Source organism: Babylonia areolata, chromosome 21 (assembly GCF_041734735.1).
Source record: "Babylonia areolata isolate BAREFJ2019XMU chromosome 21, ASM4173473v1, whole genome shotgun sequence".
NCBI lineage: Eukaryota > Metazoa > Mollusca > Gastropoda > Neogastropoda > Buccinidae > Babylonia > Babylonia areolata.
In genome coordinates this window covers 24885626-24912774 of record NC_134896.1, presented here as the reverse complement: position 1 = coordinate 24912774, position 27149 = coordinate 24885626, and the positions used below count along the sequence as shown (strand labels likewise).

The following is a 27149-nucleotide window of genomic DNA, read 5'->3' as shown; positions in this document are numbered from 1 at the left end:
ACACACACACACACACACACACACACACATATATATATATATATCCTTCGGTCATGGCTGACCATGGATAGAGTATATCCGACCTAATGTCTATATATACCGGGTGTCCCCCAAAAAGTGAACCGCTTTTTGAGAAGTATTTTCTCAGTGATAAGAGAAATTGAATTCACTGATTTTTTTCACACAGTAACCTTTGGGTATCATCAACAAGTCTGCAAAATATCTAAAAGTTCGGACGCAAATTATACGAGTACTGTCAAATTAAAAACAGCATGACAAAAAATCCAATACCAGAGCTGTGCTCAGATATATGTCCACAGTGAAGGAGGAAAACGGAAATTGAAACAGTTACAAATACAAGTTTTTACACAATGCATGAGAGCAAATCACAAGAAAAAAACAACAACATTAAACCGTGTCAGAGCAGGCTAACTCCAAATAAACTGCAGAGAAAAAAAAAAAGGATGAAACAGAAGAATAAAGAGGGGAAGGGGGAGGGTAGGGGGGGGGGGGGTTGCTATCAAAACGAAGAAAAGAGGCAGACAGACAGACAGACTGCATGGAAGGCGGAGGAGGAGGGAGGGAGCAGGAGGTGGTGGGGGGGTGTGGGGGGGGGGGGGCGAAACTGAGGAACGCTGGTGAAGAAGATAAGAGAAGCAGAAAAAAGGGAGCTGTGGGAGGAACTGCAGAGACATGGGGAAGTCTGTGAAAGGAGGGTCGAGCCTGGTGGGGAACGTCAGTGGCGACGTTACACGCATTCTAAAGAAGGCGCGAAGCCGAGGTGAGAATAATAATTATTGCTATATTACGAGGCCACTAAGAAGAGGGAAACTGTGGACGCCGTTATAACAAAGGCCGCCTCTCTCTCTCTCTCTCTTGACGATGTAGCACTTGGGACATCTCATGACAAGAAGGATATACATGCAGTGTATGCCGTGCGTGAACGGTCTACAGTGTGTGTGTGTGTGTGTGTGTGTGTGTGTGTGTGCGTGTGTGTGTGCGTGCGCGCGCGCGCGTGTGTGTATGTGTTTATATATATATATATATAGAGAGAGAGAGAGAGAGAGAGAGAGACAGAGACAGGCAGACAGACAGAGACAGACAGACAGAGATAGGTTGATAGATAGAGAGACAGACACAGAGGTATAGCTAGACAGACAAGTAACGATATATATATATATATATATATATATGTGTGTGTGTGTGTGTGTGTATTTATATATATATATATATATATATACAGAGAGAGAAAGAGGGGCAGAGACAGACAGAGGCACATAGAGAAAGAGAGAGAGACAGAGACTGAGAGAGAGGGAGAGAGAGACTGAGAGAGAGAGAAACTGAGTTCTGGATATTTTATTCATGAGGCCATAACCCCAAGGCCCTGAGAAGGGGGAAATGAGCACTGAACACATGTTACCGGTTCTGAAAGAGAGAGCGAGAAATGGGGGGGGGGGGGGGGGGGGGTAGAGGGGGGGCAGACAGACAGACAGACAGAGAAAGAGACAAGAGACAAAAGAGACAGAGATAAAGTGTATAACGCGTGCGTGTCTGTGTGCGCGAGTGCACCAGTGCGCCCGTGTGTACGCATGTTTGTCTGCCATGCGTATGTATGTGAGTGAGTGAGTGAGTGTGTGTGTGTGTGCACGGTGTGTGTGTGTGTGTGTGTGTGTGTTTGTGTGTGTTTTGTTTTGTTTTGTTTTTTAATAAAATTATTATTTATTTATGTACGCTTATATTTGACTTCATCACGTTTTTGCGCCTTATACATATTATTATTAGTAGTAGTTCTTTTTTTTATACATTTATCTATTATTTATTCACTTTTTTTTTCTCTTCAATGTCTGACTAAGCGCGTTGGGTTACGCTGCTGGTCAGGCATCTGCTTTGCAGATGTGGTGTAGCGTATATGGATTTGTCCGAACACAGTGACGCCTACTGGAGCTACTGAAACTGAAACTCTGTGTGTGTGTGTGTGTGTGTGTGTGTGTGTGTGAGAGAGAGAGAGAGAGAGAGAGAGAGAGAGAGAGATTGTACTTGTGTGCGCGCGCGCGCCCATGTGCGCGTCTGCGCGTGTGTGCAAACTTCAGTGCGAGTGCAGAAAGTAAATGAAGAGACATGCTTGTTAAAGTGTCAGGGAGCGTGCAAGCAAGGGCTGGTTTCCGACCTTTAATGAGTGGTTAATTGTGTAATGCGTGACATAAATGCCCTTGTCTCGAGTGTTTCGTGTCACGATGACCCGCTTCACAACTTAACTGCCTCACCCCCTCCCTCGTAACTTTAAACGAACAACCATCACTGCAGTGTGAACTAATGTTGAGGGGAACAAGCGAGCGAGCGAGAGCGAGCGCACACACACACACACACACACACACACACACACACAAGAAAGCACGCTGACATGCACAACAGTAGAAGTTTCACACGTGTGTGTAACCTGATCATGGTTATACTATGTCTCGCAATTTTTTCAGGGCTCTGCCAAAACGCACCATGAAAGGGGTTAACATCCGTTCTAATTTCTTGGCAAAAATCAATTCCCACAGGCTAACGCCATTTGAGTAAACTTGACAGAGAACTAGTCTGACTGCCACAAAAGCTCCATTAACATAAACATCTACCACAACCGAGTGTTAAACCCCACCCACCCACCCCCCAAAAAAACAAAAACAAAAAAACTAACAACCCCCCCCCCCCCCCGCCCCCCCTCACCATCCTCACTGCAACCATTGTTCACAGACGTAATCTTCATGGGTACGCGACAACCCTGAGCCGCAAACATCTTGGCTATGACCTGGCCTTGATCACAGGAAGGCGTGCGAACATTATGCACAATGAATGAGGGTGTTGGCGAGGGAGCGACGCTAATGCGTACGTGCCCGTAAACGACAAAAGAGATTTTGAAACTAACTCGCGGCACTCGACACAGAATGAGAGAGAGACAGACAGACAGACAGAGACGGAGACAGACAGATTCTGAAATGGTAATCGGCCCATAAACATGAGAGAGAGAGAGAGGGGAGAAAGAAGAAGAAGAAGAAGCAGAAGAATAGAGAGAGAGGCGGGGGGGGGGGGCAGACAGACAGATCCCCCCCCCCCCAAAAAAAAAAGAAAAGAAAAAAAAAACAGAAACAAACTGCAAACAGACGACACTGAACGATAACTATATTTAGTAGACGGCAGTAGTAAAAAGCACAATATCCATCCATATTCTACTGACAAAACTAAGCTCACGTTTAGAAGGAAAAAAAACAACATAATAAAACAATATGTAATTATGAGGGAGACAGACAGACAGAAAGACAGACACATGAGACAAACAGACAAAACGGAGGCAACAGCTTGGAGACAGACAGACACATGAGACAGACAGAAAAAACGGAGGCAGCAACTTGGAGACAGACAGACAGACACATGAGACAGACAAAACGGAGGCAACAGCTTGGAGACAGACAGACACATGAGACAAACAGACAAAACGGAGGCAACAGCTTGGAGACAGACAGACAGACAGACAGAAAGGGGATAGATTTCGCGTTTGCATCGGTGCCTGTTTCACAAAAAATGTGGCAGCAGGCAAACGTCCTTCTTCGAAGAAGAGTCACAGATTGACAGACGACTCGAATAAACATCACACCGAGCTGTGTCTTTGAAAGCGTTGAGCACCTCCCACGAAACACGTCTCCATGAGTGCTGTGGTCAGCCCACAACCACACTCCTGTCCGAAGTCCCCCTTCCTCACCCCACAGCCAGGGAGAGGGGGTGGAGGCGTAGGGGGTGGGGTGGGGAACCAAGGCGTCAGTGGATATTGCAAACGAACCACGTAACTGATCCTATGTTTATTTCACAATGAATACAAAAAATAATACGTACAGTAAATTCACAAAGCAGGTGCTGTTGAAGCAAGTTCACTCACGACTATAACTCACCAGGGATCGGGTCAAAACGGTCGGACTGTGGTTACAATTGCAAAGATTCGAAAGAAAGAACCCTAACAGTGGTTACAACTAACGTCGAAACTAAAAGTATATTGGCAACATGTAGATTTGTTTTTCTGTTTGACAGGTGGATACCATTACCAATTTCGATCCTATCGCGGTACAGTTTCATCTAAAAGAACATACGATCGAAATAAACATGGCCATTCCATAATGTCTAAAACTCATTTTGTCTCACTATAATGTTGTTTTGTTTTGTTTTGCTTTAATTCTCAAAATACAGACACGATATCGTTAGTAAGCAGATGAGACCAGTCATCTGGAAACGATATTAAACGTTGATGAGAATTTCTCTTGTGCAAACATGCTTGAATTTAGCTGCCAGCAACGTCGGCCGGACCGGACTCTCTCCTGGCATAATCCTGCGATGGGTACAGCTTACTGACATACTCAACGTGCACGCCTTGCGGAAGTCATTTCAGTCCTTTGTAATTATTTTTTTCTTTTTTTTTTTTTCTTTTCTTTTTGCTCTTTGTTTTGTTTTGAACTACTTCTCTCCACAGTCGTGCCAACAGCCAGAACATCTGGCAAGACGTTCACACCTTTCTTCCCGTGCTTCATCAAGACGAGTGAGAAGAGTGGCTGCTGACTACTGTCGAGACCGATCCTGAAGGAAGGGGCAGCGAAAGCACGGCTTGGATGACTGCGGTCGCCCCACAAGGTTTCACCTTCTTCCATGCCTTCTCAGAGGGGGGGGGGGGGATAATTCATGGATGTGGGTGCCGAATCAGGCCGAAGCCAACGGGATTGAGCGAGGTGTCAATTTGACTTAGAGTTGTTGTTTTTTTTTGTACCGTTGTTCCATACAGTTCGTTTTCCCAGGCACGTTTTAGAGCAAGGGCTTTTCCCAAAGACTGGTTTCATGAAGTGAAGGCAGTCATTACTGCGGCGTTATCAAACGCTGACTCGACGTGCAAGCGAAAGCTCTGCGATTTCATGTTATTCTCCCATACTGGGTTTCTTCCTACTCCCCTGTTCACCGTCATCAAGTGTGTGTGGCCAACCATGGAAATGGGTGGATGATTCACTGAACTCTAAACTCGATGTACCTACCACTAACATTTTGAAATGGACCCTCTACGGTAGGCCACAGAGAGAGGGGAGGTAGGTGGGAGGGGGGAATAATGCCAAACATGCATTGCGGCAAATAGCACGCACACACACACACACACACACACACACACACACGTGCGTGCACACACACAATCACAGAGAGAGAGAGATAGAGAGAGCGTAGTTACATAAAAACAAAACAAGAAAACAACACTTAACAGACGTACTAGAAACTATAAATGCAAAGCAAACAGCAGAACTGTCAGACAGACCGACCGACAGTGAAACAAACATCTCCATAAAATCAGCCTACCAGCCACATTAACATAGCCGTCCCTAGCTCTCTTTGAATAGGAAAATGCTAATCGATTCGTCTCGACACTGAATGTAAATGTCACCCGAAACCTGTCTCTATATACGTACATGTTCCTTTCTGTAAAAGAAATGGAAAGAAAAGAAAAGAAAAAGAAAATTCCAAGGTTTAAATATGAGTGATATAGGATGCATTGTGTATGAGAGGGAGGGATGGAGTGAGGAAGAGAGAGGAAGAGAGAGAGGGGGGAGGGGGAGAGAAGGGCATCGGAAAATAAAATGACGGTCAGAACAGAGATATGCCAGCCTACCACAAAAAAATGAACGGTTTTCTTATAACCATACACATTACTTTATTCTGAACCTGTGCATTTTTGTGTGTGTGTTTGTTTAGCTTTTTTGTTGTTGCGTCTTTACTGATTCGCTAATAATGGTAATCATTAACAATTAAGAGATAAACCCAACTGTACCTGTTTATTCTCTCTCTCTCTCTCTCTCTCTCTCTCTCTCTCTCGCTCGCTCGCTCTCTCTTCTTTCACTGGTCGAACATCCTCACTCGCCCCACGAACACATGTGCGCACACGTAAACAAACATACATACAGTCAAACAAATCATGCGTGAACTGAACGCGCGCGCATACCCACTGACGTGCCCACACCCCCACCCCCACCCACCCCCACACACAATGATACCAGCAGGTTCTACTGACGGATGAGAAAGGGTTCAACACATAGCATTTCATAGAGACAACACTAACAATGCCATAATTATGGACGACAAGCGATAAAGCTGCATGGATTTTTGTGTTGTATTCTACTGAAACACACATGTACGCAAGGGGGGGAGGGAGGAGGAGAGGGGGGGGGGGGACGCACTGACAGGTCGACAGGTGTGTGTGGGCAGATAGGCACGTGGGTAGGCGGATAGTAAGCAGACAGGCGAGCACTGATAAAGACAGAAATTAATAGGAACTCCCTGTCAACGCCTCTCAACACACGCGTTCGGTAATATCGACAATAGTCACAGTTCAAGACTTTAATGAACACCGTTAGTAGGCCTACTGAATGACAAGGATTGATGTATGCCAACGCAGAAGCGTGAACGCACACAAAACCAGAGAGAGAGAGAGAGAATTCTTTATTTCAAAGATAATAGATAAGTACTGGTGTGCTTTTTTTTTAACATCCAGTCCCCGCCCTGGATAGGTTCTACACTACATAATACTAAATAAAAATCAAACCATGAAATTCAGAGAGAGAGAGAGAGAGAGAGAGAGAGAGAGAGAGAACCAGTCAGACAGACAGACAGAGACAGAAGACGGGCCAGACAAAAAACAAGTGTGACGGTATAGCACGCTGTCGTAATCATGGTGGTTTCAAACCACAGGACCGACTGCCGGGAACTCAACCCCCACCCTACTCCACCCCCCAACTTAGTACTGCATGACCAAACACCGTCGTCACCGTAACACAAAACTCCACCTCCTCAGTCCTCCTCATCCTCTAATATTTTCCCATTTACTGAATCAGTCACGTTTAAATGGCAACGGGCCTGCATTCCACAGAGCGGCGGGAGAGAGAGAGAGAGAATTAACTGCACACCCCATGTGTCGCCGATAAAGTGGAGGTGGTTTATAGAGGAAAATGTGAGCGCTTGTCGCACCGGTAAAGGGAACTTTGTGGGAGGACGCGTTCTATGATCAGAGAGCAAAAGAGAATCAAGTTACACACACACACAAAAATACAACACACACACACACACACACACACACACACACATATATATATATATATATATATATACATACACACACACACACATATATATATATATATATATAATATATATATTGTTTTGTTATAATTACACACTGACACACAATCATACACAGACACACACACAAACACACACACACACACATGACACCAACCACTGTCTGCCGGCTTACCTTGCCGTCTATCTGTGACAACTTCACTCCTCTGCCCCCTCCTGCTCCCCCGCCACCGTTCGCGCCGCTACGACCGGCAGCAGCAGCAGCAGCAGCAGCAGCCAGACCGTGGTCCATAGTGGCCGTCGCGGCAGGTAATGTTATCCCCATCAACGTCAGGGTCAACAACACACACAACATCCCGACCGACTTGGTGGTGGTGGTGGTGGTGGTGGTGAAACGGGCCTTGCTGGCCATGTTTGCCGTCTTCGCCCTGGTACATCCCCCCACCACGCCCTTCCCACACCCCTGCACCCACCGGCCCGCCGGCCGGCGTGCGGACACGCTCCCCAACACACTGACTACGGCGGCACGCTTGAGACGTCTTGCAGCGGAGCGCCGCTGCCGCCGGACTAGAAAGGAGACATCACGGTTGTGGGAAAACCGCCCCGCTGAAAAGTGTGCACGTCTGGTCTGTCGGGGTACAGCAGTGACAGATAATCCTCTCAAAATTGTCGTCGACGTCGGATTGATTAATTAATTAATTAAACACAAGCGCAGGCGCTTTGTTGTCGGTGAATTCCAAACGCGGAGCTTACAACCACCACCACTGACGAGATGCCTGCCACCACTCCGTCGTGGGCGTGAACACTGGCGATGCTTGTGGCCCCTGAGACTGACACACAGACACTGACACACGCACGCGCTCTCAGATCACAAAACTCCTATGCCGCACTTCCACCACTCCCAACACGTGCAATGCTCAAACACTCGTTTTTCATTTCCACCTCGGACGACGTCAACACCCCCGCAACACTTTCCGCGTGAAGATCAAACTCGCGCTGTGAAAACACATCTCTCCACACACGCAACAATCCGGCTTACCAAGTGGGTAAATAACACCATTCCACTTCCTATTGCCCCGACCAGTGAGCAAGGAGGAAAGAAAAAATAAACGGACAGAAAATTGTTTCATCCACTAATCATCTACAGCCTGCAACAGATTGAGAGTGTGAAAGACTTAGTCCAGCGTGGTGTAGTAAGTAAGTAAGCTAGCTGGTCGGGAGAGGGAGAGAGAGAGACTGTGGAGGTGTTGCTTTTGCTCCGGCGGCTCTCTACTCCGGGGTGTAGTGTAGTGGTGGTGTGAATGGCAAGCATGACAGCTCCCAAGCGACTCGGGGGCTCCGAAAGCACGGCTGAGCCGTGGCGCGTTGTTATACAGCCCAGCCAGACTGCTGGCTGACATAGTGAAGAAACGAAAGGCGCAATAAGGACCACTCCTCTTGTAGTCCTTGTCAGGCCTCCCACTGGCTGCAGCTTTCCGTCTTTTCTTTCCCTCTCCGTCGAACGTTTTCTCTCAACGTGTTCATTATAAAACTGATGCAGAAAAGAGCTATTCTCTTCTCTTTATATCGAGCGCGTTCGTGAATGCGTGTGAACGAAACAGTTCATTACATATTTCCTGTTTATGACTGGGTTTATATTCTTTTTCTTAAGAGACCATCGAGGTTGTTTTTCACCCCACCCTACTTCCCAAAATATAAATAGCAATGCTTTTTCCAAAAAAGAAAACAACAACATACAATGAGCAAAAACAATTGTGAAATAAAAGAGATCTGAAAATAACTCGCATGACTCGGATAATGGAGAGGCAGAGGCAGACAGAGACCGACACAGACAACTGATCAACCAACCAGCCAGACGGAGAGACAGGCACACCGAGAAACGAAGACTTTGCTCCTTTCACTTGTCACGAAGCCTTTTGGAACGACGATACCTCGGGCAGACTGATACTGAGTGCATGTGTGTGGGAGGGGCTGGGGAAGGAGGCAATGGCGGTGACTAGGGATGGAGAGAGGGAAATCAGTATCAGTAGCTCAAGGAGGCGTCACTGCGTTTGGTCAAATCCATATACGCTACACCACATCTGCCAAGCAGATACCCAACGAGACAGGGAAAGAGAGTGAAAGAGAGAAACTGTGTGTGTGTGCGTGTGTGTGTGTGTGTGTGTGTGTGTGTGTGTGTGTGTAATGGAGGGGGGGAGACGACATTATATCGTTCGAATCATATGTCTGGATAAATCACATTATGCAGAATAGTGAGTGAACACTTTCTCTGTCGGTTTCTCTATGCGGACATGCGCGTATATATGTGTGTGTGTGTGTGTGTGCGCGCGTGTATATGAGAGATGGAAAATAAATGTGTGTCACGGTGTGTGTGTCAGTGACTCGGAGAGGGGGGGGAGAGAGAGAGAGAGAGGGGGGGGGGAGATTTTTTCAATTGTTCATGGGGCGTTCTGTGGCAGTTAAGTGTGGTGTCGCTCACTGTAACTGCCGGTGTCACCGGTCTCACAACACGTCGTACAAGGGACTCTCCACACCGAAACGACGACTCCTGCGGCTGCACGATTAAAGGGCACCCCGCGGCTAATCATCTTTTTCTGAACAGAAAATTATAACCTGTGCTTCAGGCGGTGTGGTCTCGTCTTGCTCTTTTACTTCTCTCGCTCATCCTTACCCGAGCTTTTTTTAAAAATCTTTCTTTTCCCCTTTTTTTCAGCCGCTTGAGATGGCGCAAAGGCAAAGCAGTCTTTTTCCAGTCAAGTGAGTGTGTTAGATAGTGTCTGATGTCTTCCGCGTGAAAGGGCAAAGCTGAAGTCTGGTCGCTACACTATCTTTTGTCAAACGTCATTGTTCCTTCCACGGTTAGCCGGTGGTTTCTCCACTCTTCGCTCATTCAGTCACTACTATTCCTGTGAGTAAATAAATGGGAAACGTAAAGGTCAGTGAATAATAAGGGAGTTTGAAATGCATTGGTGCGCGTGGAGGAGAGGTGCAACGTCTTTCCCTTCACGTTCAATTATATGAACACGTGCGATTTGAGAGAGAAAGAGAAGAGAAAAGAAGAGAGAGAGAGAGAAGCATGTGAAGCGAACGAAGCATGCAAGTTGTCAGTTAGCGAAGCGGAGCTGGCTGATACCTGCTCGGCAGATTTTCAGAGCAATCTCCACGTCAGGTGCATGTGTGAGTGCGCAAAGGTGGGGGGATGGGGGTGGGGTGGGGGCATTTTCAGTGTAGAACTGGCCAAGATATTAATAGTAACTGAAAATTACCATTTCTAACTGATGACGTTGTGAACGGTTTAAAAACTGGTGAAGCAGGAGAATTTTTTGCTGTTGTTGTTTTGTTTTGTAACCGAATATTTGGATAGCTCCATCTCTCTTCTGTCAGCTTTCTTCCCCACACCTGTCTGCAATGAAACGCAAGTAAAGAAATAATTTCGAAATTTCCTCTTGGCGTGATGAAGGTAAATGATGAGTGTTGATAGCATCATACTGGGGTGCAGATGCTGGAAACAAAATTTGTTTAGCTATACATTTAACGGAAAATGTGATGATACCCTTGAGCGTATCATTTTGACAGGTGGTGTTAACTGAAAAGCTGACACGAGAAACTGATTGCGAATTTTGCCCGGCTCAGAATGTTAAGTAATGTTTAGATATTATGTTCAGTGTTCCGATAAAGTGGAACTTTTTTTATTTTTTTTATAAGAGCACGGCGTACATCTGTGTCGTCTGGTGCTTTTTGTTCAAAAGAGTAAATGAGGAAAGAGATTGATACAAACACTTAACCAGGAACCCCACCCCCACCCCCCCACCTCCCCACCCCCCAATGCAAGGGAACTAATATAAAGAAAATTATGCGGACAAAAGTCAAAAGGAAGATAGAACATTTTTCCCCCAGTCATACTATGTCGACAAAATCGTTTAAATGTTTGTGACAGATTCAGGAGTTGATAAAATGATCCCGATGTTGGTAGTTTGATATGCAAGAACTCTCTCTCTCTCTCTCTCTCTCTCTCTCTCTCTCTCTTTGGATTTGAAAAAAAAATGCAACGTATGGGGGGGGGGGGGGGGGTATGGGCAAATGGATGTGATCCACGTGGTAAGGTCGTCTTGTATCTGTAACGACTGTCGCTTCTCAGTCATCGTCAAGGAGAAAAGAAAGTTCATGGCCCGTGAAAAGAAACTGATACCTGCAACATGACGACAAAGTCACCACGACAGGAACAGAAACGGATACCGTCAGCCCAACAATACAACAAGTGTCTGCATGCATTAGTGTTATCGCAACCCACGGGCGAATGCGCACGTGCATACACATAATGATTCACACTGAGACATATACATGCATAAACACCTGCGCATTGTGACCTCAACGCCTGGGTTGAATAAGTTATGTCGAGTAAGTGTTTTGGGTGTGTTTTTTTAAGTTGATACACATGGGAGCAGTACAAGCATGACTTTGATTTGTGTGGGGTTTTTTTTTCCCTTTTCTTTTCATTGCCCTCCCCTCTCCCGTATCCCCAAGCTATGCGTACACCCCCACCTTTCCCCTCTCTCCCGGACATGGTAGGTTTCCAGGAATTAAAGTATTTCGATTTTTATTTTCTCTGCAGATAGGTCAACTTCCCTATTTCGAATGTCGGCGTGCCATGGAATCTGAATTCGGTTGGGGCGCTTCAATTGTAATCAACTGTGGGTCACCCGTGAGTTGAATCATGCATGTATTTCAGAGTGTAGTTTCTGATAGACCAATTGTTTTCAGTGGAGGTTGACTCGTCCATATAGAGACAGCGAGTTATAGATTCCGTTTAAACATATCGACGATGCACTCATGTATGATCTTATACATCGAACAATACCAGACAGACGGCTCAGGCTAAAAACCAACATGGCAATTTGAGCAGACGCACCATAACAGTCCAACAGCTGTATAACCCCAGACGTATAGAAAGTGGCAGCGTGCCTTATGGAAATGCGCAGAGATTCGAGGGACTGTCAATAAAGGGACATTGCAATGGTCTCCACATTGACAAGCCTTTCGCCCTGTTGGTATACCACTCTGCGACAAAACAAAATAATGTTGTCTGGGCAGGCAACCGAGCAGGATGTTCTTTTTGCGTGTGGCACCATTGCGTCCGGGCACTGACTGACGGAACCTTACAGACTGTTGACATGTGGACTGTCATGGAACTGTTCAGGCTAGCTATGTATGGTGGGGCCCAGAGAAATGACGTCGGATGAAAGAGTACAGGAGGTTGGGTTGTGTACAATATTCTAAAAAAAAAGTTAGAAAGAATATATATATATATATATATTAATAAACAATGAGACCAGGAGATCAAATGATTAACAATAGTAAAGAGTGGCAACTCTCTCCACACACAAGGTACGCTACCAATTCAGCTAGCACACAGGTAAGTAAAAGGTACAGTGGAACAAACCCAGACACTTCCCCAAAAAAGGAAGCGCCGGACTTGCTCTTATACTCATCATTTGACATGTGCACACAGCAGCAATGACAGAATGACAGCGTTTGTTCCAGTGTACCTTTTATTTACCTGTATGCTAGCTGAATTGGTAGCGACGGTCAGCAGCATTGGCTTGAAGTTATGTGTGTGGAGAGAGTTACCACTCTTTACTATTTGCTATATATATATATATATATATATATATATATATACTCACGCGCGCACGACTGTGTGTATAATTTGTGTGTGTGTGTGTGTGTGTGGTGGGTGGGGGTGAGGCTGTTGCAGTACAACAGAATACCAGCATTGAGACAACTGTATCCTATCTGGGGAGAAATGAAACGACAAATCGGGAATGCAGGATAACAGACCCATGGTATGTCTGTCCTGAGACCTCAGTGATGAACCTGCTGACGCTTGGGACAATGTGATGGCACAGCTGAAGCTACGTACACGCACAATAAATCAGCTCCAAATCGAACCATAGAAAACGTTCCCTGTATGTTTATCTTTCTCGAAACCCGACCTCTAAGAACTAATACTTATTAGTTACAGAAAATAAAACAATATTGCTAATCATAACCATAATTTTACAACGGCTACTGAGTCAAACAAGGTAAAAAAAAAAAATAAAATAAACACTTACCGAAGCCCAGGCTCAGTCATGCGATCCCCATCAATATGTTGGTGATTTCTCCTTCCTGACTCAATAAGTCTCAGACCTATTGACGGCTGCGTTGCGTCGAACCTGCTGGTCTCAGCGTTTATTCCTGAAGTATTGAACGGAACCTCTCCATCATTGCGTGGAACCCAGCGAACGGCTGAAATGATCATCAGTGTGCTCCATTTGAGTGGGATAGGGGTAAACATGTCAGCATGCTTCGTGTCCCGTGAAAAACAACAAACCCGTTAAATTTAGATCACCCCCCCCCCCCCTCCTCCCTTCCCCCCACCCTTACAAAGGAGGCGTGTGAATACATTGGCATTGCCTTTCTTTGAAACAAATCCTAAAACTGAAAACATGATGTTTCGTCTCTTGAAATCGAGCATGCCCACACGTGTGCGCGCGCGCACACACACACACACACACACACATGTTCCCGCTCGCGAGCTCACACTCAAATCCTTCATATACATCATTATCATAACAAACAGCAGTGGCAGTACAATAATTAATCATGACAATAATGGTAATGATGCGGATGAAACATTTTCTTTCCACACTCTTCTTGTAAATAGTTTAGAGATCTATGCGTTTATACTGAAGTCATTATTTTGTGTAACTGCGATTGCGAGGAATTTGTTGCATGTTTTAGGAGACATGTCCAAGACGTGTTACAGAATGACAAAATTTCTTCTACTACTAGTCACCTACTTACTACAGCTCAACACCGCCCTGAGCAATTTAAAAAAAAATATCCATCAAAGTTACGGGGTTTGGTGTTTGGTCATGACAGAGACACAGGAGAGGCAAGGTTTTTTCTTCTGTCAGCTACCCTGCAGATATATTTAGCACTGAGCCAATGGAACACAAAGATATAAGTGTTTGACTTACTTTCCTGTGTCATCCGAACCTGATGAAGCATACATGCATTGGTCAACACACGGCCCTTTTTCCTACTGGCATCAACATAATATTCAAAAGACGGAGAAGAGTAAATCATTTCAAAGCATCTGTTTGATAAAAGTAGCCCAGTTTTTTTTTTATCACTTTTATTCATTTATTTATTTATCTATCTATTTATTCATTTTAGAGTTCTGTTTGGGAAGCGAATTAACAGAAAATGTTCAATGTGTAAACGTGACTAAGAAATATGACATTGGGTCAAACATAACGCTGACAAATGTCACGTTATCAATACATCTCTGCACAGTCACAAAATGGAGTGGCATCCACTGCGAACGACTAAATCCTTTCAACTTTTATCAAACGCCTGTATTATTATGCATTCCCAACGACACTGAGACAATTAAAAATCCGCGAGAAACAATTCGAAGAAATACTACCAACCTCACTTGTTGAATTCGCTGTTCCGCCACACTCCTTCGAAGAAGACACGTCTGCAAACAGCATGACCTCATAGCGCCAAATGGTGACTGGATGAAAATGCAAATCAGTTTCCCAGCGCATGCGCTTCAGTCAATATATGTGCTGAAACTCGTAAAGCAATAGTTATCGTTGCTGTTCAAGCAGCTGTTGTCAGTTTCGCCGAACAATTTATCAAAAAAGTTACAACGATAATTAACAGATAAATAACAATTTACCTGATCATTCTGTCAATACTATTCTTTATGAACAACTATTTTGCATTTGACGCTTTTTCAGGTCAGTAACACTCACGTAAGCTGATAAAATTGAATGTGCTTGTTTACATAAGTATAATGTAATGTATCATGCCGAGTTGCTCAAAGCTGAAATGAGTAGGCTTATTTGATTTGACTTTTCACTGGAAAGTCACCAGACATTCATTAATATTGTTATCGGAATTTAATATTTATCTATGTATTCATTTTATTTGTTTATGTGTATTCATTTGTTTATTCGTTTATTCATTTGTTGCTCAAAGCACGGATATATTTTCATATTAATTTTCTGTCAAGGCCTTACAAGTGTGTATTTATTTATTGTTGCGTAGTGTGGTGTGATGTGGTGTGGGGTAGTGTGTTTGTGTTGCGATGTAATGTGATATGGTAGGTTGGGTTGAGCTATGATGTTTTGTGTTGTGGTGCGATGCGGTGCGCTGGGTTGCGTTTTGGTGTGTTGTGCTTCAGTGTGTTTTGTTGTCTTGTGCTGTCATGTGGCGTGGTGTGGTGTGCTTTGGTTGTTTTGCATCGCATTGTGTTGTATTGTGTCGTATTGCATTGCATTGCATCATGTATTGTATTGTATTGTATTGTCTTTCATACATTAAACTAATGTGGAATTCGAGCTGTTTGTTACACACAGTACGTTGTCAGAATGCAGCATTACCAGTTGCTTTTCTTTTCCTATCCGTGTGTCTGTTTCTTTCCCGATCAAAGTTGATAACTGCTTCATTGCAATATCTTCTTTTACGTACGCACTCAAGATGCATGCAGCACTTCACACGGAACCTCGTTTCATAATCTTACCGGTAAGACTTACACCCAGACTACGGCCCAAGAGTCCAATGGATGGGGAACAATAATGCAAGTACATACGTGATACACTCCCCTGACCCTGGCTTTTTTTATGGGTATTTTATTATAAAAGCCTACTCTATTCGACGGTGATGTTTTTGATGTCAATGAAATAGAGCTAAACCAGAAAATCGAGAAATGCTCTTTCAGCTGATGATTATAATGAAATGGAGGCCTCGAGGACATTTTTTTTCTGTAATGATTTGTTGAATAGCTATCATTACATGCTAGATCTTGTGATGTTCTATGGGCTATGAAAAACCTCTATACGTTTTCGGTTTATCTTGATCTAAACATGATCTCCCGAATCAAGCAATTCGTATACAACTATGTACTAAAAAAAAAAGGTGGAATAGCATTATTTCATAGTGGGATGGTGTTTTTCTTTCACGAGAGGATAAAACGGAGTTAGAAAAGAAGCCACCATAGAAGAACTATATACACAAAGATAGCTTTATTGGTAAAGACTAGTTCAAGAGGGGATTTGCGATCAAACAAAACGGAAAATAACAATAAGAGAAGAGAATGTCACACTCCAAGTTACAACCTCCAGCCTGACGGTGGAAGTTTAAGCTGTGACATCTATTCATACACTTGGAAACCAACATGCTGTAATTCTAACGGAATCAATGAACCTCATTCAAACAATTGAAAGTGGAACGGGAGCCCAGAGTGGCCCGGCCTGAGGCAGGTTAAAAAAAAAAAAAGTTACATGGTTGTACTGCCCGGAACATTTAGAAAACGAACGAGCCAAGCTTGCTGGTGATACAACAGCGAGCGGACGGCTACATCTATGAAAATCGAGAATCCTCAGAAAGGGCAAAGAATACAACAGCAAAAAAGCAGGTGCAAGGCCAGCACACTTATTGATCGTCTCACAGAAAGTAAGGTAGTGAGTGGGGGGGGGGGGGGGAATGGTTATACGTGTCAGTCTAGCATGAAATGTACAGATAGAGCACGAACCTTTAAAAATCAAACAAATGTCGGCATCATTTCCAAACCAATATTGTGCAGATTTCTTCAAATGAAACAGAAGTCTCTCTGGGCTTTTTCCAAATGCAGTTGAGTGAGCAAGCTAGACGCCACTGGTGTTCATCTTTTGCCACCCCTCTTACGGCAAATCAGTGGCAGTGTGTGTGTGCTCGCGCGAGTGTGTTAAGAAGGTACGCATGTGTGTGTCAAGAGAGCTCTCTGTGCGAGCGCATGCGTGTTTGCATTTGTGGGTGTGCGTTGTGGGGGCTACAATTTGTGTGTGTGTGTGGAGGGTGGGTGGAGGGGTATGCAAGTCTGTATTGTGGGAGCTACGGAGTATCGGAGTGTGTATATATATGTGTGTGTGTGTGTAGGTGTGTGTGTGTGTGTCTGTGTCTGTGTGTCTGTGTGTGTGTGTGTGTAGATATATAGATGGGGAATGGGGAGTGTGTACCGCGGAAGCTCCGATTCGTTGGAATGTGCGTGTGGGGAGATGGGGTGCAGGGTATTGTGTGGAATGGTGTGTGTGTGTGTGTGTGTGTGTGTGTGTGTGTGTGTGTGTGTCGGAGCTCGTGTGCTTTCATGTGTAGTGTTGGGCCTGTGCACTTTAGTTTGTGCTTTCATGTCTGTGAAACTGCATATTCGCTGCGGACGAATGTTATCCGTTTGTTTGTTTATTTATTTATTCATTTATTCATTTGTGTGTTTATTTACCCACAAATTTCATGATGTACCCATCATGCCCCTTTTTTTTTTTATCAAAGCCTGACTAAGCGTGTTGGGTTACGCTGCTGGTCAGGCATCTGCTTAGTAAATGCGGTGTAGCGTATATGGATTTGTCCGAACGCAGTGACGCCTCCTTGAGTAGTTCTGAACTAAACTGAACTTCCGCTCTTTGTACTGTTCGTTTGTTTCAAGGGAATATAGTTACTGAAATCGTTTTATTCCCTGTTGCCGCCTTTTTGTGTTGTCGTTATTACCTTCATCCCTTTTTTTTTTCTTCTTCTTCTTTTAAAAAAAACAAAACAATTTTTTTTTTACCGGACACACCATTCAGGCTAGTAGTGTGGAAATACCGTCGCTTCATTTATTCGGAGCCCCCTGTGTATACACACAGCTACACCCGAACTCGTTCTTTCGCGCTTCCAGCTCCAGGATCCACAGAGATCTACCAACATTTGGCGTTATGTGGTCATATCATTTTGTGCCTGATGCTGACTAATTGCTCCAACTGCTTTTATCCGCTTGCGGTGGGCGATATGGCTTATTCAAAAAGAAAGAAAGAGGAGAAATAAAACAACAACAACGTGTGTGGCAACACAATTTTTAAAAATGTTTTTGTGTTTTCGAAGGGCGGGTGGAGCCATGGGGGCTCTCTCTCTCTCTCTCTCTCTCTCTCTCTCTCTCATTCTCTCTCCCTCAGTGACCCTCTCTCTCTCACTTTGACACTCTCTCTCTGACTCTCTCTCTCTTTCTCGGTAAAATTGGACTGATTGTGTGTGTGGCGGTGGAAGCAAAGAAGATGAAGAAGCCTTTTATAATTTATTCTATCACACATCCGTCCCAAACGTGTCACGAGAGGCGACAAATTTCGTTCTGACAACAATCTTGAGAATGAGTTATGGCAAAATTGTCGCCGGCGACAATATTGTCAGGAGACAGTTTGGGCTTGTGTAGGTTCACGCGTGGAAAAAAAAAAAAAAAAAAAAAGGAACAAGCAAGCATACATCAAAGACTGGAACTAATACAGATCCTTCCCACACATCAAGCAGCCTTCATTCTCACAACACATTTAACCACGCTACTCAGCTTCTCGAAATACATGATAAAAGCCATTAAGAAATTAGCACTGAGATAGGGCACAGCGAAAACGAACCAGTCTGCATGTGTGACGCCCCTCTGAAACTGAAACTGGTCCGGAGGTGTCAGCCATCACGCCTTATTTATGGCCTCCAAATTGAAAAAACAAGAAGACAAAAAAGAGGAAAATCAAATAACTGAGATATATATATATATATATATATATATATATATATATATATATATATATATATATATATAATTAAAAAAGAAAGGCAAAGAAAGAACACAACAGAATTGACAGCGGGTGCCGATATAGTTTTTGTAGACATACAGCACTGCAAGGGTAAATTTTTAGAAAACGAACAAACAATAGAAAAAAAAGTGAATGAATCTATTTGCAGAGAATAATAACTAAAAGAAGAGAAATAGACAAATAAAAGAGTTGATTGTCACCATTGTGTCCACAGTCTGACACGAATAAGCAGAACAATTTCAGTGAGTAAAGAAATATCGGAGAGAGAGAGAGAGAGAGAGAATGAATAATTATAAAGAAAGAAGAAATAGACGAAGGAAAGAACGAAAACTGTAATCCCTCCTCACCTCCATTCCCCAGTTCCCTCTTTCACGTATTTTCATTCCAATCAAGGAAAAACAAAATATAAGGAGTTGTTGTTGTTAATGTTGTTGTTGTTGTTGTTAATAAACGTTTCTTAGAAACACAAGCCCTGGTCTAGTATATTCCTGTCATTCCCCCCAACACCTTCCTTCGCCTCTACCCCCCCACCCAAATCCTCCCCCGGGCCCCCTTCCCCACCTCCCATTTCACCCCATCCCGCCAAGTAACCGAGTCTACCGCACGTGCCTTTCGCAGGCGCTGACGAAGCCACAGACTCCGGTACACTGTCAAGGCCCCCTGTCGACCATTAATAACATGCTAACGGTGCGCTGAAATTGCTTCATTCTCCAAGGGCTCTGCCGGGAGGAGATGGGCTGGCAGATAATCTGCCTTCGCCCCTCCCAGTCAGCAGGGCGCTAAACGCCCCCGAGCACCTGCCAGGCACAAGCTTCTAGGGGTGGTGGCGCCGCGCACGTGCGTATTATGATGATATGCAGCTAGGTACCTAGCTAGCTGCTGCACGAACTCAACAGTTCAGTTCAGTACAGTTTTGGGCACAGGAGCCAGTTGCATTGCTCGAACGGAAGAGCCTAGTATGGTCGTAACCCGCTACTAACTGTGTGTAGTATGGAACTGACCAATGGCGTAGTTCGGTCAACGCGGAAGGCATTTAGTCACGTGTAACTGTTAAAAAGTTAGAACCAAGCAATGCGAATGGCTCCAGGGTCGGGTTACATGAGGCGATCCTTTGCGGTGCAAAGTTTGCTTAGAGTTAAGAATATTCATAAGTATGATATGGAATTTACCGTGGAATTAGGAACATTCTTAATGATAAGCAAACTTACCACTGCTAAGTTCGCTCGTGCAGTCCACAACAGGGCCAGGTTGCACAAGTAATCTTCTTAGCAGCGCTAAGTTTGTTCGGTTTATTTCGAAGTATGTTTCACGGGTAAGCAACCTTTTTTCTCTCTTTTTAAGTATGTACTGTTAACCTGTAGACGTGGACAATTCCTGATGTGAAGCAACCCAGCCCAGGGATCATATATAACATGATGTGAAGAACATCTGTCACGAAAGTAATCACTAGAACCAAGATAACATCAATGAAAAAAAATCACTCATTTATCTTGGAGAAAAGAAACGAAAATGTGGAAAAGAACGTCAGATACAATGACTGAGTTATCACAACAAACAAGCGTAGGTTGTATCTCTGGTGTGGGGTAATTTCCTTGACCACCATACCATTTAACAAATAACACCTGAAAAGACTGACATGTGATACACAGTACGTGAGACGTACATCAACACGCACACACAGCGAAAAAAAAAAGCTAATGAGCAGCTCGCAGCTTGCACTGTCTCCACACACACACACACACGAGTTCACAAACAAATTTTGCTAAAAGAGCTAAGACGATACAGTCCATTACATCCATTAATACATTTACATCAGATATCTTTAGTGGCACGGAATCAAAAGGCAAACAGATTGCAAAAACACATACTTTTCATCAGTTCCTGAATGGGAGCAGTGCAAAGCTACCTCTGACATAGATTATACAGATTTATAATATCCAAATTATCTAAAAGTATACACAAATGGACCGATTCTTGAAAATGATAATACAGGGACGGCTTTTGTAATAACTTCATTTATATTAGAAAAATTATACCATATTGGTAGACAATATTCCAGCTTCATAGATGAACTTATAGCCACACTTATGGCCTTAGATAATATTTCAGACCTTCCGAAAACTGTATGTGAGGTTTTATTATGTGTAGACTAAAGTCAGTATCACAAGCTATTAAATCTCCACATTTAAACAAGAGAATTGAGATGACAATGGAAATAAACATATTATTCATCAACTGACAAAACATGGCATTAAAAGAACTTTCTGCTGGGTACCTTCGCACTGTGGAATATCTTCAAATGAATGGGTTGACCAAGCAGCCAGAAGAGCAGCACGTGATTTCAAAGGTGCAATGCAACTCGACATCCAGTTAGACATACATGAATGCTTTAGTGGTATAAAAAATGTTTCCAGAAATCGATTTGATGAATTGTTTATAGATTCAAATAATCAATATTACCAATATTGTGTAAACACAGAGAATGCGGCTGATCCCAAATATTTTCTAAATTTGATATCTGCAGCACAATCAAGACAAATTACAAGTCTTATGCATAGAATTCGTTTCAATGCCTTTCATACAAAATTGTCAAATAACATAAAATGTATGTGCTGTAAATAACTGTAAGCCATCAACTCATTCATTGTCCAAGCATAAGACAGTTAATTTAAAAACAGTAGTCGATGACTTTTCTACTTTTCCACTAGCCTCTGGAAAGATTTTGAATGATTATTGATATTATTGCTTCGAATGTTTTCGGAAATTTTAAACCCCAGTCCCGTTGGTATCTTCCTTTGATGTATTTTAATTAATGTCGTTATTCATATTTACATTGTTGTAAGTAAATACTTTTTGACATGCATACATCTCTTTTCTCTCCAACAACACCTCTTTTACAACACACCACTATCCCTTCAAATTTTTTATTTCTTATAATGGACTGATTTTCATTTCCTCTGATTCATACATTAACACTTTCTTACACTAATAATCACAAGCATTCCCTCTTTAATCCACTACCTCACTTCTTTTCGTCAACTAACTCTTCTAGTGAACAGACGTTAAACTGAAGATCTCTCTCTCTCTCTCTGTGTGTCACACACACACACACACACACACACACACACACACACACACACACACACACACACACACACACACACACACACACACACATTTATAACAATGTGTGTGTGTGTGTGTTTGTGTGTGTGTGTGTTTATGTGTGGATAGATGTGTGTGTGTGTGTTTATGTGTGGATAGATGTGTGTGTGTGTGTGTGTGTGTGTGTGTGTGTGTGTGTGTGTGGATAGGTTGATAGATAGATAGCTATACAATACAGTTTCTATGTGTGAAATGGTTTAGTAATACCCATATCTTTATTGTTCTAGCCTCCGTTGCATGGATGTCCACAGATAATTATATTGTGTTTTCTTTCTTTTTGTAATTTGTTTTCTTTTTTCCTTCTTTGATTTTTTTTTTCGTTTGAATGTGCTTTGCACGTGGATTTCGTCATTGGTTAAAAAACCATATACGATGCGAGTATAATAATGATAATAATAATAATAATAACAATAATAATCAGTAGAATAAAACTAGATAATGCACAAAATTGTTTCTTGAGAAGAGTGAAAAACAATAAACACTGTGTTCTTTAACGGTAAACGAGTGAGTGGTTATACAGGGCTGCGTTTTTCTTGCTCTAGAGGTAAGACGTATTTTTCTTATTAAAAAAAAAATCGTAAAGCGCTATTATGCACACTTCAGAGTAGTGTTTATCAAAATGTCTGTAATGTCACTAACTTCAACAGAGTTAGTGAATGGAACAACGTGAGTAATGATGGAACAATGACTGACCCTTGAGTCATGATATATAACCACAGCACTGGATACACTTACAGACAGTGCAAGACTTGCCACTGAACTTTTATGCAAACGGGAACTGAGACAGTGAGCGCATTTAGACGGAAGCAGACACAGAAGCATACAGACATCATCATGAACAGACCGAAGGGAACTAACAGAGGCCAACGAATACAGATCTTCTTCTTCTTCTTCTTCTTCTTCTTCTTCCATTTGAGTATCCACGATCATCACTTTGATTTCGTAATACTGTTACGGTCGAGGTCGGATGGTTAAGAAAAAAAAAGTTTTTCAAAACTACACTTGACCCAGCTAGCCAAGACCCGTTCAACAACTGAGATGGAACATTACTGACTCAGAAGGCTAAAAACGATGTGCAGACAGACAGACTGACAGACAGAAAGCTGGGGCCAGCGGTGGTAGCAGGTATGGGGACCCGATAAGAGCGGATAGGGGAGTAGGGGGGTCCCGGAGGGCGGGCGGGGGATTGGGGGGGGGGGGAGGAGGGAGTGGAGTTTAATCCTCCTCACACCTGGCTTGCCTTCCGCGCCATGTCCAGGTTAAAAGGGGCGATAAGTGAGGATCAAAGTGACTTACCTCCCCTTACCAGGCCGAGCCCTCGCTACAGGCTCCCTGCCACGCTTTCTATACTTACTCGCCTGCTATCCGGAGGCTGGGGATGATAGGGGTGGGTGGGGGAGGGGGGTAAGAGGAGGTGAAGAGTTTAGGTAGAGTGAAGGACAGGAAGATGGGTGTAGAGTTGCTGGAGAGGGTTGTGTGTTAAAAAGTAGGGGGGTTAAGGAAGGGTGTTGATGTATGAGGAAGATTAAATAAAAAACATGAGTTTGTGGAATATGAAGGGGGGGGGGGGGGGGGGAGAAAGGAAGAAGAAGACAGCAAAAAGAAAAGACGAATCGGAATGTGGTAGAAATACACGAAAACAAGCCAGTTTATGAACGAAGCATCTCGTATGCCAGACTGAAAACGAAAAAAACAGACAGAAAAAAAAGAAAAGAAAAACGTTGATACAATTTCACTATGGAAGCTGGACAGAGTATGAATTTGAAGTGAAAAGAAATAAGAAACCTTAAAACAAATAAGCTACAAGGTAAAACCACTAAATCAAACCTTTGAAAGAAGGGCCTGGACATGGAATCGGAATGTCAAAGAAAGATATATTAAAAGGAAAAAAAAAAAGCAAACCCAACACAATTGATATTAGAGTGGAAAAGACAGGAAATTCCAGCGTCAAGGAAGTGAATCAGAGTATTACAGAGGAATGCAGGCGAGCCAGAAGGCATAGTGAGGCAGGATGTCTTCCTTCGACAGACTTCTAGCAGTTATCAAAGGAATGGAAACAGTCACTGGGAGAGAGCACTTGTCCAGAAGAAGCGAGCCACGCTTAACTCAAAATATGATAATAATATTAATGCTAAGAATAATAATAATAATATCGATAATATTGATAACACAAATAAATAGTCAGCTTGATTTAAAATACCCCCACGATCATCAACAACAGTAAGACCTTACTAATGTCCATGTTTCATTCTGTATACTCCCCTTAATCCTTGAACACGCGCGCGCACACGTGTGTGTGTGTGTGTGTGTGTGTGTGTGTGTGTGTGTGTGTGTGTGTGTGTGTGTGTGTGTGTTTTGGTCACATCTTTGATGTGTGTATGTAACATTGATGTAATGTTTCATGTAAATAAAAGTGTTTTTGTAAAACATAGAGAGCACATTTTTTGGATAGTGTGCTATATAAATATCCATTATTATTATTATTATTATTATCATTAACATGCATGGTGTCTGGCGGACTCAATCGGTTGATCGGCCCGCTTGCAGTCACAAGTTGTGATTTCGAAACAGATACACCCAACATAGAATTTGACATTTACACTGTCCATCACAACGTGTTGTCGCGTTGATGGCGTCAGTGTAGTGTCAGATAACCTACCACCCCATCCCCCACCTCTCCCCCTCCCATCCGCTACTTTCCAAGGATAAGGTATCCCTGGTATACTTGATGTAGTTGTTGACTTTTATGTACTCGAATGTAACTAACATAACTTTTGAATATTCCACTTTGTGGGTCCATCTAAGGACCATTCAAGGACGACATTCTATAGGTGATAGAAGAATCGTTTTTGAATGTTCGTCAGTTGTAGATCCTTATTTATCCAGCACACAAGTGGAGAATCTTCTGCTGAGATAAAGGGCACACGGCTTCAATTCAACCTCTGCTGTCAAAAGTTTGTCCATCAGCTTGCATTCAGCGGAACAGAGAAAAAAGGGAGGAGCACTCTTTTTAAACGTTTCTGGGCTTGTTCCACAACACCTCTCACAAACGTGCATGCAAGCCGAGCAGAAAAGACAAGCAGTAATGGTTTAAAGTTGTGTACCGATGTCGGAATAACTGCTAGTTTCTTTTGTTTTATTTCTTTCTCATTGCTTTGTTTGGATTCTATTGTATGCAACGAACAACAACAACAACAACAAACACACACACACACACACACACACACACACACACACACACACACACACATACACACACACACACACACACACACACACACACACACACTCACACACACACACACACACACACACACACACACACACACACACACACACACACACACACACACACACAAACCAAGGTTGCCTCAAATCACTTCATAACTGATCCCGGCGGTGTCTTCTGTTTCTGTTTCATCGGCCTGGTCATTTTGTGATGCACAGCGCTCGAGGCAGGAAGACAGATATATACATTCACAGGGGTGATTTAATGATACAGTATGTGGGACAGCTGTTTTATTATTGTTGCTGCACCGAACAGCAACCCTAAAAAAAAAGCACATAAAAAAATCATAACACCATAACATCTTTGAATACGCTTGTTGATGTTTTTCCCTCTCTGAGTGTTCGTTGTCAACACGCGTCTATGATTAAAGGCATATTTCCATCATCAGTGGACGATGAATGTATGTGAAGAAGAAGAAAAAAAGTTCGAATCAGTCTTGTAAATTACCGTCCTCAGTGCACTGAAACCACTGAGCGAATTTTTTTTCTGTCTGTATTTTCTATTTGTTTGTCTAATCTCTCTCTCTCTCTCTCTCTCTCTCTCTGTGTGTGTGTGTGTGTGTGTGTGTGTGTGTGTGTTGTGTGTGTGTGCGACAGTCATGCACGTTCACCACCGCAGCCCTGTGCTATTACAAATTAAAAGAATGTCTATTTCTTTTCCATTTCTTGCCCGAGCTCAGCTTATTCCACCTGGTGTAATTTTACTCCCCAACCCCCCCTTTTACTAGCCTCTTTCTCTGTCTCTGTCTCTCTCTCTCCATCTCCCCATCCCAATCTCCAGTAAAACGACATGGACTTTGTCACCCCAGCTCTTTTTCGCATTCTCACCTGGGGTGACGTCGCGTCTCACCTGACAAGGAGGCCACAACCACTCAATTGCATTAGACTTTCGAGACAAACCGCATGCAGGGCATTCAGTAAGACACGGGATTTGCTGATTCTGTCGGATACGTTCCTGGCAAACTTTCACTTATGATACGTCTCTCTGGATAAAACCGAGACGATGGGTTCATTCTTCAGTCAACCGTGGTATTTTCACGCTGAAAAGCAGCTGTCAACGGAGAATAGGTAGAAAGGCAACATGATACCACACATCAAACTGCAATAATACAAAGAATGAACAATAACACACCGCCCCCCCCCCCCCCTCCCAACTACCCCCTACCGAAAAAACAACAACAACACACACACAAAAACAGGTGCACTTCAAACGAACTGACAGCACTCGGGTCGTGTATAAGGGATGGGCTGACATCAGGTAACAGAAAGGATATTATGGAATCCTAGTCAGCCATATGACAAAGCCCTGCACCAGTGTTGCCCCCACAACGACATTTGCCTCTCCATCCAAACTAATGAGCTGACTCACATGTGATTTCCACATTGCTGTAATATAATCAAGAAGGCTGGGCCTTTTATCCTGCCAATTTAACCAGCTGGAAGGGCGTTGCCCCACAATGACATTTACACCTCCATCCAAACTAAAGAGCTGACTCGTGTGAATTTCACATTGCTACAGCATAGTCAAGAAAAATGGACCTCCCTATATCCTATCAATTCAACCAGTTGGAATGGATCCACCTGTGACCCTCTGGCTTACAATACATAATTGATCAGCAAAACATGGTATTCATTGACAGTTCTCGACTGAGCCACCTCAACAAGTATCGAAGTCAAGAATATGCCCCAGGCCCAGTTCTGATTACCTAGCTGTATCTCTGGCATGGGTGACTTTAAACTCATTTATAACGTTGATGTCGTGAGTTCAGTTCGTGGTGGTTCCCAGAAATTAAGTTGAGCCCTGACCTGGAAAGATTGCCATCGTCAGTGTGTGTGTGTGTGCGCGCGCGCGCGCGCGCGCGCGCGTGTGTGTGTGTGGTGTGCATGTGTGTCTTCGTGTGTGTG

The 27149-nt window shown here is 43.4% G+C and overlaps 1 protein-coding gene across 13 annotated transcripts in view; it reads right to left on the bottom strand.

Moving 5' to 3' along the window:
- Positions 1 to 8619, bottom strand: part of LOC143296424 (SPARC-related modular calcium-binding protein 1-like) — a 133860-nt gene extending 125241 nt beyond the window's left edge. For 4 of the 13 annotated variants that reach the window (XM_076608333.1, XM_076608337.1, XM_076608332.1 and 1 more), the window contains exon 1: positions 7313 to 8612. In XM_076608333.1, coding sequence (XP_076464448.1) covers positions 7313 to 7549 — 237 coding nt within the window. In that variant the 5' untranslated portion in view covers positions 7550 to 8612. Of the gene's footprint in view, positions 1 to 7312 lie in introns of all 13 variants that reach the window. The other 9 variants (XM_076608342.1, XM_076608329.1, XM_076608339.1 and 6 more) reach the window with 5 other exon arrangements.
- Positions 8620 to 27149: the final 18530 nt, after the last annotated feature.